The sequence below is a fragment of the Mustelus asterias genome, chromosome 14 (assembly GCF_964213995.1).
Source record: "Mustelus asterias chromosome 14, sMusAst1.hap1.1, whole genome shotgun sequence".
Classification (NCBI taxonomy): domain Eukaryota; kingdom Metazoa; phylum Chordata; class Chondrichthyes; order Carcharhiniformes; family Triakidae; genus Mustelus; species Mustelus asterias.
Genome location: NC_135814.1, coordinates 6,881,405 through 6,895,755, shown reverse-complemented (window position 1 = coordinate 6,895,755; position 14,351 = coordinate 6,881,405). Strand labels below are relative to the sequence as shown.

The 14,351-nt window shown below is 46.4% G+C and overlaps 1 protein-coding gene across 11 annotated transcripts in view; it reads left to right on the top strand.

The window, feature by feature from the left end:
• Window positions 1-8,442, top strand: part of prkag3a (protein kinase, AMP-activated, gamma 3a non-catalytic subunit) — a 48,678-nt gene extending 40,236 nt beyond the window's left edge. For 3 of the 11 annotated variants that reach the window (XM_078227838.1, XM_078227834.1, XM_078227832.1), the window contains 3 exons: window positions 1,356-1,502; window positions 3,727-3,820; window positions 7,897-8,442. In XM_078227838.1, coding sequence (XP_078083964.1) covers window positions 1,356-1,502; window positions 3,727-3,820; window positions 7,897-7,919 — 264 coding nt within the window. In that variant the 3' untranslated portion in view covers window positions 7,920-8,442. Of the gene's footprint in view, window positions 1-1,355; window positions 1,503-3,726; window positions 3,890-7,869 lie in introns of all 11 variants that reach the window. The other 8 variants (XM_078227837.1, XM_078227833.1, XM_078227831.1 and 5 more) reach the window with 3 other exon arrangements.
• The last annotated feature ends 5,909 nt before the right edge of the window (window positions 8,443-14,351 follow it).

The following is a 14,351-nucleotide window of genomic DNA, read 5'->3' as shown; positions in this document are numbered from 1 at the left end:
TCGACTAATGGGCAAGTTGTCTTCTGGGAAAAGTTTGAACAGGCCAGGTTTACATCTGCTGGAGTTTAGAAGAGTAAGAGGCAACTTGATTGAAACACATAAGATTCTGAGTGACCTTGTCAGGGTGGATGTGGAGAGGATGTTTCCTCTTGTTGGACAAGCTAGAACTAGAGGGTCATTGTTTAAAAATCAGGGGTCAACCATTTAAGATAAAGATGAGAAATGTTTATTCTCAGAGGGCGGTGAGTGTCTGGAACTATCTCCCTCAAAAGGCAGTGAAAGCAGAAATGTTGAATATTTTTAAGGCAGAGCTAGGTAGATTCTTGATAACCAAGGGGGTGAAAGGTTACTGGGGGTCGGGGGAATGTGGGGTTGAGGTCACAATCAGATCAGCCATGATCTTATAGAATGATGAAGCAAGCTCGAGGGGCAGAATGGCCTTACTCCTGCTCCTAATTCATATGTCTATTGATTTGATTTGATTTATTATTGTCACATGTATTAGTATACAGTGAAAAGTATTGTTTCTTGCGCGCTGTACAGACAAAGCATACCGTTCATAGAGAAGGAAAGGAGAGAGTGCAGAATGTAAGATCAACTTAGTGTGAGATAATTCCATTCGAAAGTCTGACAGCAGCAGGGAAGAAGCTGTTCTTGAGTCGGTTGCTATGTGACCTCAGACTTTTGTATCTTTTTCCCGATGGAAGAAGGTGGAAGAGAGAATGTCCGGGGTGCATGGGGTCCTTAATTATGCTGGCTGCTTTTCCAAGGCAGCGGGAAGTGTAGACAGAGTCAATGGATGGGAGGCTGGTTTGCGTGATGGATTGGGCTACATTCACAACCTTTTGTAGTTCCTTGCAGTCTTGGGCAGAGCAGGAGCCAAACCAATCTGTGATACAACCAGAAAGAATGCTTTCTATGGTGCACCTGTAAAAGTCAGTGAGAGTCGTCGCTAACATGCCAAATTTCTTTAGTCTCCTGAGAAAGTAGAGGCGTTGGTGGGCTTTCTTAACATAGGGGGACCAGGACAGGTTGTTGGTGATCTGGACAGCTAAAAACTTGACATTTTCGAACATTTCAACTTCATCACCATTGATGTCGACAGGGGTATGTTCTCTACTGCGCTTCCTGAAGTCCTTTGTTTTGCTGACATTGAGGGAGAGATTATTGTTGTCAGACCAATTCGCCGTGTGTTACTGATGACTTAAAATTTTTGACTATGATATGCTGGAATACAATTGGCCATCATGGGGAGGCGGAGCGGTGGGAAGGCCAATAGTGGGAGCTTGGTGGTTAAACATGGTGATTAGGGGTGATCGAAACTTGTAAACCTGTGAACAATTCCACTTCTCTAGAATCTCGCTGCGCAGCAAGCTTACAACAATCTGGATGTCAGCATCAAGGAGTCCCTGCATCAACGCTGGCATTGTTTCGAGAATGTCCTCAAGTGCTATGCACATGAAACATTGGAAGTCATCATTGAGCGCCTTGTAAAACATGAGGTAAGTAACGAATAAATTCAACCACTTAGATCGCTTAGATTCAGAGAATCCCGACAGAGGCTGTTCAGCCCATTGGGTCAGTACCAACCCTGACAGAGTATCAAACCCAAGCCCTCTCCCCGTAACCCCAAACATTCACCATGGCTAATCCCCCTAACCTACACATCTTTGTACACTAAGGGACAATTTAGTATGGCCAATCCACCAAACCTACACACCTGCAAGGATGCAAGGATGACACGCAAATTCGTGAAGCGTTCCATATTTTTTTATCGGGTGGCATGGTGGCACAGTGGTTAGCACTGCTGCCTCACAGCTCCAGGGACCTGGGTTCAATTCCCGCCTTGGGTGACTGTCTGTGTGGGGTTTGCATGTTCTCCCCGTACCTGCGTGGGTTCCCTCCCACAGTCCAAAGATGTGCATTGGCCATGCTAAATTGCCCCTTAGTGTCTCAGGGTGCGTAGGTTAAAGGGATTAGTGAGGTAAATATGTGGGGTTACGGGGATAAGGTGGGATTGTTGTCAATGGCCTCCTTCTGCACTGTAGGATTTCTATATTTCTATGATTTCTATGATCTTTGGACTGTGGGAGGAAACCACGCAGACACGGGGCGAACGTGCAAACTCCACACAGTGACCCAAGGCAGGAATTGAACCCGGGTCCCTGTCATCGTGAGGCAGCAGTGCTAACCACTGTGCCACCATGCCGCCCTCTCACACCCACAGGTAAACACCCTTCGCTGTAAATATTTCACTTACTGTCTTACACGAGAGGCAAATTGGAATTTAGCCATAGAGTTCCCATGGCCTCTTTATCAAATAGTCACAATCTGGGAATGAGTTACAGTCTGGAATCTAATTGAGAGTTTCAGATGGTTTATTTTTAAACAATGGGACCCAGGAGTGAGTTAGAGACTGGATCCTAGTCAAGGGGTTTGTGGGCTGATGGGGGAGAGGTGAGGGCGAGAGAGAGGTTGGATCTGGCTATATGTAGAAATACAGTTACCTTGGATTGAGTTACAGACTGGAATCTAATTGGATAGCTAGAATCTTCCAAACCCTTGTGGGTTAAGGGAGGTAGACATTTAATTAAGGTTTGGGTAGTTTATACAAGGATTCCTCACTTAGTTATGCTTATGTTCCTGACCACCACGACTTTGAGTGAAATGACTTTAAGTGAATCATAGTTTCCCATAGGAATCAATGTTAAAGCTGGAGATAGGTTCCTTCAGACATTTGTCACCTGGAAAAAGTCAATGTACAAGTTGAAATACTGTACCCTAAATCTACAGAACTATTCATTCCAAGCTGAAATAACTTGCAAAATGAAATGCGTCACTCAATAAATACAGTACGATAGACAAGACAATATTTAAGCAAGTACACTCACTGATAGTATTTTTAATTTGACCAGGCTCCACCTTGTGGCAGATGTTGGTTGGTGTGGGTAGTAGCTGAAGTCCCAGGACTACCCGCACTGACCAACTTCAGGCACTAGATGGAGCCCAGGACTCCAGTGCAAGTTCAGAATTGGAACTGAGGAGCAACTGAGGAGCAGAGTCCAGAGACTGGGGTATAAACAGAGGGCGGGAGACAGCTTCTCCCCATCTGCTCGATCAGAATCCCTCATCATTGTGAGCAGTCCATTATCTCCCCATAACCTGCTCCACTTTGAGGAGAACAATCACAGATTTTCAGGTCTCTTCATAACACTGAAGTCCCTCACCCCTGCTACCATTCCGGCCAATCTCCTCTGTATCCACTCCAAAGCATTGACATCCTTCCTAAAGTGTGGTGAACAACACTGAGACCTAACCAGTGATTATTAAAGGACCACTTTGTTAATGGAACTCCGGGTTTGAGGCCTGGTCACACCAAGACGTTAAAATTCTGGATACCGGGTTAGGATGGATTGTCACTGATGCACTATCAACACCCAGAGACGGAATCTGGAATAATAGGCTTTTATTAACTATAAAAGGGAACTAACTCTACAGTAAACTCTAACCGAGGGACCGGACCAGAATGAGGCGAAGGGGAGGAGCAGCCACCTTTATACCCCAGTGAATAGGGGAGGAGCTTCAGGCAGCACTGGTAGGGGTGTGTCCAGTCATCAGAACATAACAGTGGTTATCAGGACATAACAGTGGTTTACCACAGTCACCACGCCTCTTCTTGGTCCTCCCGCCTCACCTGGCTATTGTCCCTCTCCTTTCCTTCCTCAGGTTCATCGGTTGGTATTGGTAGATGAGGAGGATGTTGTGCAAGGAATTATCTCACTGTCTGACATGCTCCAAGCATTGGTTCTGTCTCCAGCAGGTATAAATGCTCTTGACTCCTGAACAGTCACGAGTCTCCTCTCTTCTGTATCATGCTAGAGTGATTCAGGTAGGTAGTGAGCTGCCTGTCGAATGGACTTGACCTAGTCTGCACTCGAGTGATGGGGAGGAATCAGCCCTGGTCTACAGCAGGCCCAACATACAATGTAGTTCGCATCCATACACATCCAATTTCCAATGGTCAACTCCTATCCCAAAGTTGCACGGACTCTTGCAAAGAGTCGGGATCCGCACTACATTTTATTTTGACCTGATTGCACATTGTGTAAATGAAGGGCTTGGTCTTCTTTGGCTTTGGCCTTAGCTTTCTGCACACTGCCTATGGTTACCTCAATGCACCTTGGTGTGATGATACCGATCAACGTTTTGAGGGGGGGGTGGAGGGGAGTGTGGATGGCCACTTTGGGGCCCAGATGGCTTTCCATATCCGTGACCCAGGTCATACTCCATCTGTGCAAGATGCAAAACATTCTCCTGGCACTTGTGCTGAGCGCCAAATTCTCCGTTCTCGCTGGCAGTGATGGTGGGGCGTGAGAGGCCAAAGAACTCCGGCCCAAAACTGGATTCAGTGATCTAGCTGAGGTCTGGCTAAGGTCTTTGTACAAGGATAAAATAATATGCTTTTCCTCAGTCAATTAATAGATCCCAAAACTCTATTCACTCCAGCTATTGGTTCACATCATTGAACCTTTACAGGTTTCAGCACTGAAGATCCGAGACCTCTTTCTTTCTCAACTGGGTTTAGGAATTTTCCCTGAATACTGTACAGGTGCAGCATTGGCCTCATCCACGGGCATAACACTGCATTTTGCTCATTTACAATTATTTGTCATTCTAGAACCCAATCCCCAAGTACTCCCAGAAGTGGTTGAGCGTTATCCACAATGCTGACAGATCTTTATCTATTTATTTATTAGTGTCACAAGTAGACTTACATTAACACGGCAATGAAGTTACTGTGAAAGTCCCCTAGTCACCACACTCCAACGCCAGTTCGGGCACACTGAGGGGAGAATTTAGCATGGCCAATGCACTAACCAGCACACCTTTTGGACTGTGGGAGGAAACCGGAGCACCCGGAGGAAACCCACGCAGTCATGGGGAGAATGTGTAGACTCCGCACAGACAGTGACCCCAGCTGGGAATTGAACCTGGGTCCTTGGCGCTGTGAAGCAGCAGTGCTAACCCACTGTGCCACCCTTCAAATGATCTCAAGATTATTTCTGTCTTGTCATGTTTAGAAATGATTGGTTGGGGTTGGGGTGAGGAGGGATGGGGTGGGGGAAGGATATGGGGGAGTCTCGATTAATAGAATCATAGAATCCCAGTGCAGAAGGAGGCCAATCGGCCCATCACATCTGCACCGACCACAATCCCGCCCAGGCCCTGTTCTCGTAACCCCACATATTTACCCTGCTAATCCCCTGTCACTAAGGTCAACTTAGCACGGCCAATGCACCGAACCACAGCACATCTTTTGGACTGTGGGAGGAAACTGGAGCACCCGGAGGAAACCCACACAGACACAGGGAGAATGTGCAGACTCCACACGGACAGTGAACAGAGGCGGGAATCGAACCTGGGTCCCTGGTGCTGTGAGGCAGCAGTGCTAACCACTGTGCCACCGTGCCGCTGGGATAAAATGATGCCCTCCATCATTATTAATCCCGCCTCCTCCCGACCTTTCTTCACTAGGTACTGGGATAGCCTGCTTATTCACGTTGTATCTACTGCATTGTAAATGGAACGCAATGATGAACAGACTGCTAATAGAATAATGCAGCATCAATTCTTGGCTGTCAACTTCTATCTGCTTTAGTGTGATTTAAATGCATGGAGATTGACTTGAGAAATTGCCCCTAATTGCAAGTATAAACTGGGTGCCCTTTTTACCAGGGTGTTTACATACATTTATACTCACCTAGTGGTACAGAACTTGAGCATTGCTGAAATCTTTTAAGCTTTTAATCTTGCACTCATCAGGACAGATGCAAGAATACCAAATTTCAAAGGGCATGGCAACTTATGCTGCATGGGAAAAGCTGCTCATTGGCTGGCAAGTCAACTCTGATTGGTTGAGGCACTGAGGAACTATTGTCCACTGGCGTAAAGGTCAGATGGCAGAATGTGTTAACAGTAGAACAAGGGTCAGTGCTCTGACAGAAAAACACAGGCTGGCTCTGTGGGGAGGAAGGGTGGGGGTGGGGCGGGTGTGGGGCGGGGGGGGGGGGCGGTTGCAATTGGGAAAAAATATCAAAATGGAAGACAGAGGCTGGAGTTTTCCAGCCATTTATTCCAGCGGGATGCTTTGGTCCCGCTGCAGTGAATGGAAATTTGCCTGGTGCCAAATTCTTCGTCGAGTGCGTGAATGTCTGGAAAATTCCGGCCAGAGAATTTCCACTCCTCCCTGACCTTTCACTTTTCTATGAAGTAGATTAAAGAAGCCAAAGAAAGATAATTAAAATGGTAATGATAATAACTTTAGCTGTCCAAGGTTTGCCTGAGGAATTTATGTTAATGTTCAGTCATGCTCAACATTATTTCTTTGAATGAGTGAATTCTTATTGAACTGACTAATCTTTAACATTCTTGAGATGGCCCCTAAGAAACCCAATGCTCAAGCATTGGATCCCTGCTTTAGTTTAAGAACCAGGAGTGATAGACTGGCTAAATCCTGATGCTATCCTAGTTCACAATGCCCACTGAAGGAAAGTTTGGGAAGAGTTCAAACAGTTCCCCTTATCAAGAGAGCTATCCCCCAATGGCTGTCCCTCAATGGCTGTCCCCCAATGGCTGTCCCTCAATGGCTGTCCCTCAATGCCCTTCACTCAGTCTGGATCTCTCACTCGTACCTCACCCTCACAAAAGTTCCTGCTTTGTAAAGTTAGAGTCATAGAAACTCTACAGTGCAGAAGGAGGCCATTCGGCCCATTGAGTCTGCACCAACCACAATCCCACCCAGGCTCTATTCCCGTAACCCCACATATTTACCCTACTAATCCCCCGACACTAAGGATCAACTTAGCATGGCCAATGAACTTAACCCGCACATCTTCCGATTGTGGGAGGAAACCAGAGCACCCGGAGGAATCCCACGCAGACAGCGGGAGAATGTGCAAACTTCACACAGACAGTGACCCAAGGCCGGTATTGAACCCGAGTCCCTGGCGCTAACCACTGTGCCACCACGCCACCCTTTAATCTTCCTCCATCACAAGCTCACTCTGTGACAGAGACTGCAGAATAGATTTGATCAATATCTGCTACCAGCTTTGTGTGCCAGGCTTGTAAAAAAGAGCATAAAAATCCCACTCTCCTCCATTCCATTGAACGGACCAGTGCACCAAGAAGGAAGTTGCAATCCTTTTTTCATTCATTCATGGGACATGGGTGTCACTGGCTGGCCAGCATTTATTGCCCATCCCTAGTTGCTCTTATTCAGGGAGCAGTTGAGAATCAACCACATTGCTGTGACTCTGGAGTCACACGTAGGCCAGACCGGGTAAGGACAGGAGATTTCCTTCCCTAAAGGACATTACTGAACTAGACAGGGTTTTTTTTCCAACAATCGTTTCATGGTTATCAGTAGATTCTTAGTCCCAGATATTTGTTATTGAATTCAAATTCTGCCACCTGCCGTGGCAGGATTTGAACCTAGGTCCCCAGAAGATTAGCTGAGTTTCTGGATTAATAGTCCAGCGATAATACCACTAGGCCGTCACCGCCCCCTAACTTGCCTTTGCCTAACCTCTTACCATATACTTAGCCTACCCTAAAATTGCTTGATTGGATCTAACAAATTACTTATTGTTATTGGCAAACACATCAGCCAATTTATGCTTAGCAAGTACCCACGAGTGACTAAATTAACTATTCCTTTCAGTTGAGGGAGGAATGTTGGCCAGGGCACTGGAAGGATACCGTAACTTTTCATAATGCTGCCATGCGATCTTGCCGAGATCGAGAAATAGGGAGCAATATTCCATGAGCATTATTTGATATCTGGTCTATTCCTATCTCTGCATGTATCAATGCCATTGACGTTGGATCACAAAGCGCCTGCCAGAATTGAAGCATAGCGAGAGGTTTTTGCCGCGGCCTGGAGGGATACAGCGCATCCTTGCTCATGTTGGCAGCTGAGGTCAACAATGAACGCATGATCCGACACGGAGGTCCAAGTCTTCTCATTTCTTTTGGATTGGTTCTGTGGGCGTCAATGGCAGCTTCCACTGCCGTACCTGAACTTCAGTGGGCTGCCAGGGAACGAGCTTTGTGAAATGCAAATGGACCTCAGGGGAAGACGAAAGTGACTCAGTGAAGCCACCAGCAGGTGCTTCTCTTGGCTAAATGTCTGACACGCAGACTCCGATTTCAAATACTCAGTGTGAAGGATGGTCCACATCAGAACCCATGGATTTAATTCCTATTTTTAGCTCACTGATCAATGCTTTATTCCAGTCTGTGCTATTTTAGTAGCTTCGGGTTAATGACTTCATTAAAGAAAGCGAAAGTGAAACAAAGGTGGACAAAGAGTAATGCACAAAGGAAGCAAAAACCTTTGGAAATGAAATGCAGTTTATATAAAATTGTTCAATTCTTGAATGTTGTGTTTTTCATTTGTGCTGTATTTCATTATATTCCAGCCAAGAGCTGCCACAAATCCTTCAAAAAGAAATCTCACAACACCAGGTTAAAGTCCAACAGGTTCACTTTGAATCACGAGCTTTCGGAGCGCTGCTCCTTCTTCAGGTGAGTGGAAACCTGTTGGACTTTACCCTGGTGTTGTGAAACTTCTTACTGCGCCCACCCCAGTCCAACGCCGGCATCTCCACACCACAAATCCTATAGACCAAGGCTGTGGGTTAAACTGAAATGCTGCTTTTATTTTACTAACTCATTTACAAGTTTATTACAGAAGTTAAGAAAGTTAATAGTTAAGGAAGCCCACCAATGCCTCTACTTTCTCAGAAGATTAAGGAAATTTGGCATGTCAGCTACGACTCTCACCAACTTTTACAGATGTACCATAGAAACACAGAGGGGTGTGGAATGGACTGCCTGCAGTGATAGTGGAGTCAGACACTTTAGGAACATTTAAGCGGTTATTGGACAGGCACATGGAGCACACCAGGATGATAGGGAGTGGGATAGCTTGATCTTGGTTTCAGATAAAGCTCGGCACAACATCGTGGGCCGAAGGGCCTGTTCTGTTCTATGTTCTAAAGCATTCTTTCTGGTCGTATCACAGCTTGGTATGGCTCCTGCTCTGCCCAAAACCGCAAGGAACTACAAAAGCTCGTGAACGTAGCCCAATCCATCACGCAAACCAGCCTCCCATCCATTGACTCTGTCTACACTTCCCGCTGCCTTGGCAAAGCAGCCAGCATAATTAAGGACCCCACGCTCCCCGGACATTCTCTCTTCCACCTTCTTCCATCGGGAAAAAGATACAAAAGTCTGAGGTCACATACCAACTGACTCAAGAACAGCTTCTTCCCTGCTGCTGTCAGACTTTTGAATGGACCTACCTCACATTAAGTTGATCTTTCTCTACACTCTAGCTATGACTGTAACACTACATTCTGCACTCTCTCGTTTCCTTCTCCATGAATGGTATGCTTTGTCTGTATAGCGCGCAAGAAACAATACTCTTCACTGTATGTTAGTACACCTGACAATGATAAATCAAATCAAATCAAAAAATGTCTAACACGCAACACACGTTAAAGTGAATAAGTACAACACAATGTTAATGTTTATAAAAGATTTTAAAAACAGTAAAATCATAGGCCGGGATTCTCCCAGCCCACTGCGCTGCTCGAGCGAGGGGTGGTTCCGGGGACGGAATTGGGGAAGGCAAGCGGTCAGAGGACAGCAATTGGAAGGCTGGCAATGGAGGGGGAGTGGAGGCAGTGACATGTGCTGATCTCCGCATTGACACAACAGCACATGCGCGGTTGCCCGCTCAGTACTCTGCTACCGGCCTTTCGGGCGAGATGAGGCCTCGCCCCCCCCCCCCCCCCCCCGCCACTTTTCAGCATGAGTTGGTCTGTTAGTCTGAGTAACTCTGTGTTGCACAGAGTGTCAGAGATTCATTCCGGTCAGCACGCCCAAAAAAACGGGCGGGGAATTCTCCCCTTTCCCCACCCGCTGGGCACTTAGTTTTGTTTTGGGAGAATCCTGGCCATAGTCTTAGTTCTAATACTAAATCCAATAAAACCTTAAAAATGCAATGCCACAGCTAATATCAATTTAAGATTACCCATCAATATTCAAAGCAATGTTTACCCTAAATCCCTGAGTGAATCGGTTGTTGGGCAGTTTGATACAAAAGCTACATTCGTCACAATATCCAACCCCAGGATCTATGAACTCCAATAGCTTCCACTTAATTCTTTCATCTCTCCAAAGAGGGATATCGCAATATCTTGTGAATCTTTAACTTCATGGCCACAGACACCTAAGGTAGGCAGTTCAGTATTTGATAGCAATTTTAAGGTAATTTATTAAGTTTACTGAGAAGCAAGTTAGATATGATACATTAGCTAATGGACCCTCGATGGTTGAGAGCAGTTCACTGATTCCAGAGGGTGAATGGACATTTGACACAGAATGTGCTGACTTGAGTAGCTTGTGAGTGTTAGGGAACTCTTCCCCTGTCTCCTTCGCCCTTCCCTGTTCCATCTTCCATTGGAAGAAGGCTGCTGCCGAGGACTACCGCCTGATGAGGACTGCCAGTACGTCTGAATAGGAAAACAGCAATCAGTCCTCAGGGTGGACTAAACCAAACAACAAGGGACAGTGGCCATGTGGGGGAGGGGGAGGGGGTGTGTTGGGACAACAGGGGAACCAAAATCAAAAAGGGGGAAGGGGAAAGTCCACAGTCTAAATTTGTTGAACTCAATGTTGAGTCCAGAACGCTGTAACATGCCTATGAACACATTCTGCTCTCCTTCCTTTGCCACTATTAACACTCTTCAGTCCCTAATGGCACCATTCGCATCCCCATGACATCTTCGGGGCAGCGCGGTGGCTCAGTGGTTCGTACTGCTGCCTCACAGCGTCAGGGACCCGGGTTCGATTCCCGGCTTGGGTCACTGTATGTGTGGAGTTTGCACGTTCTCCCCATGTCTGCGTGGGTTTGCTCTGGCTTCCTCCCACCATCCAAAGATGGTGCGGGTTAGGTGGATTGGCCATCCTCAGTTGCCCCTTGGTGTCAGGGGGACTAGGTAGGGTAGGTGCATAGGGTTACGGGAATAGGGCCTGGGTGGGATTGTGGTCGGTGCAGGCTCGATGGGCCGGATGGTCTCCTTCTGCACTGTATGATCATATCTTTGTCCATCTCTCCTTAGCTCCGACCCGTCACTGATTTTCCATTCTGCTCTCTCTCTCCCCCAGTGTATAATTCATCACGCTTCTATCCCTTTCAGTTCTGTAGAAAGGTCAATGGACTCGGGAAGTTAACTGTGTTTATCTCTCCACACATGCTGCCAGACCTGCTGAGTTTACCTGGCATTTTCTGTAGGTTGGGATGTTGTTGGGTTGGAGTATTTTCAATAATTCCTGAGGATATTTAGTTGCAAACGCTGTAACTTTATTGTAACCTATTTACAGCTTTTCCATGCTGCTTTATCCTAGAATCTCAGATCACAAGGGTCACTTCCTTCTGAAATCACACACTGTTACAGTTAACCCTTTGTGGGTCTCAGCCTAATGTACTCCATTATACTACACATACCAACTATAAGATTCCGTGCATCAACTCACCAAGGCTCCTCAGAAAGCACCTTCCAAACCTGTTACCTTTTTGATTTGATTTGATTGCTGGCACGGTGGCACAGTGGTTAGCACTGCTGCCTCACAGGGACCCGGGTTCGATTCCCGGCTTGGGTCACTGTCTGTGTGGAATTTTCACATTCTCCCCGTGTCTGCGTGGGTTTCCTCCGGGTGCTCCGGTTTCCTTCCAGTCTGAAAGACTTGCTGGTTAGGTGCATTGACCTGAACAGGCGCCGGAGTGCGGCGACTAGGGGAATTTCACAGTAACTTCATTGCAGTGTTAATGTAAATCTTACTTGTGACTAATAAATGAACTTTAAATTTGTTTTACCATTGTCACATGTATTGGTATATGTTTCTATAGTAATTTGAGGTGACTCAATATGGCAAACTAAAGGATTTATTGATTGAACAATACACAAAAAGGGTTTAACAGCACAAACATACAGATCTACTCCTAACAACATTCTGACTCCAAACTGCAGACCCTCAACCCCTCACTTCCAATATGCTCAGGTTCACACGCTCGTGCTCCATTGGTTCTGGCCTGGTCATGTGGTCTGTGAAGGACCACCCATTAAAGGGGCCGCAGTTTCAATCAGATCTCCTCCCACCTTTTTAAACTCTGGTGAATACAGGCTCAGTCAAGTCAACCCCTCCTCATAGGACAGTCCCACCAACCCCAGTATCAGCACAGTGAATCTCCACTGCGCTCCCTCTGTGGCAAGTATATCTTTTTTGAGGCAGGGAGACCAACACTGCACACAGTACTCCAGGTGTGGTCTCACCAAGGCCCTGTACAGCTGCAGTAAGACATGCCTACTTCTGAACCCGAATCCTCTTGCATTGAAGGCCAAGAGTCTCACTGCTGAGTGAAGCAGATTCATATCTTGCAACGTGTGTTGCCAACCAATACAGGAGCTACCAAACCTACTGGGCTTGTAAAATCCATCGCTTAGATCCTGCTGAGCACATCTGTATCACAGGCGGTGTGATACATCTCCAGATAGCATGAATCGCAGGCCAAACAAACACACACTCTCTCAAACAGGCCTGCTGAATGGGCTCTTATGTGTCGGAAGAGACTGGTTACAGACACAAAGAGATGAGTAATGTTCCTGACACACCTCTCCCTCCTATTGCGGGTGAATGCAGAGGTAACGTCATGTGGACGGAACATTAAAACAAGGCCCTGTCTCTGAAGTAGACAGAGAATACGGGCACTATTTTCAAGAACAGGGGAACTATACTTCCATACTACAAAAATCTTTTGAGGTGCACCTCCGAGTTTCTCTGTCTTTTTCCCTGACTGGGAACTTTGTTTTTAACTTCTCCCTGTTCTCGAGCCCGTTTTAAAAAAAAATCCTCTCCCTGTCCCTCTTGCTTCTCCCAGGGTTCTTGGGTCCTTTTTGAGTCTTCGCTTTTCGTTCGGGTGCAATGGAAACTTTGCCTTCAGCTCCGAGTCCCGTCGGTCACGCATGGGCCGGACCAACGTAAAAGATCTAAACCGCGCACGGGCCGCTCTTTCGCAGCTGACAACATTCGCGGGTGGGCCCGAGATTCATCAGGTCTTGGAGCTGCCGACCAGAGAGCTGAAGACGAAGGTTAGTTTTAGTTTAATTCCATAAATTTTCAAACTTTTCTCCACGGCGCAACCTGGGGGGTCCTTCACGACGCACTGGTTGGGAACCACGGTTGTAGTGGGCTTGATTTTTTAAAAACTCAGTTGACTACAAATTGCTCTCATTTTGATTTATTTTTCCATGCGAGGTGGGTGTGGTTGGCAAGGGCAGCGTTTGTTTCTGATCCCTAATTATCCATGAAGACCGAGTGGTTTGCTGGGCCATTTCGGAGGACAATACAGCCAGTCACAATACTACGTACATGTTGGCCAAACCAGGTAAGATTGGCAGGTTTGGCCTTCCCTGAAGGGAATAAAAGATGGTAGACATGATGTGGAGATGCCGGCGTTGGACTGGGGTAAGCACAGTAAGAAGTCTCACAACGCCAGGTTAAAGTCCAACAGGTTTATTTGGTAGCAAATACCATAAGCTTTCGGAGCGTGCTGCTCCTTCGTCAGATGGAGTGGTCTCACATCTGAGGAAGGAGCAGCATGCTCCGAAAGCTTATGGTATTTGCTACCAAATAAACCTGTTGGACTTTAACCTGGTGTTGTGAGACTTCTTACTGGGAATAAAAGAGTCAGGTGGTATTTTACAACAATCGATGATAGATCTCATATTATTTTTGATTTGATTTGATTATTATTGTCACATGCATTAGTATACAGTGAAAAGTATTGTTTCTTGCGCGCTATACAGAAAAAGCATACCTTTCATAGAGAAGGAAAGGAGAGAGTGCAGAATGTCGTGTTCCAGTCATAGCTAGGGTGTAGAGAAAGATCAACTTAATGCAAGGTAAGTCCATTCAAAAGTCTGACAGCAGCAGGGAAGAAGCTGTTCTCGAGTCGGTTGGTACGTGACCTCAAACTTTTGTATCTTTTTCCCGACGGAAGAAGGTGGAAGAGAGAATGTCCGGGGTGCGTGGGGTCCTTAATTATGCTGGCTGCTTTGCTGAGGCAGTGGGACGTGTAGACAGAGTCAATGGATGGGAGGCTGGTTTGCATGATGGATTAGGCTACATTCATGACCTTTTGTAGTTTCTTGCGGTCTTGGGCAGAACAGGAGTCATACCAAGCTGTGATACAACCAGAAAGAATGCTCAGACTAATCTTC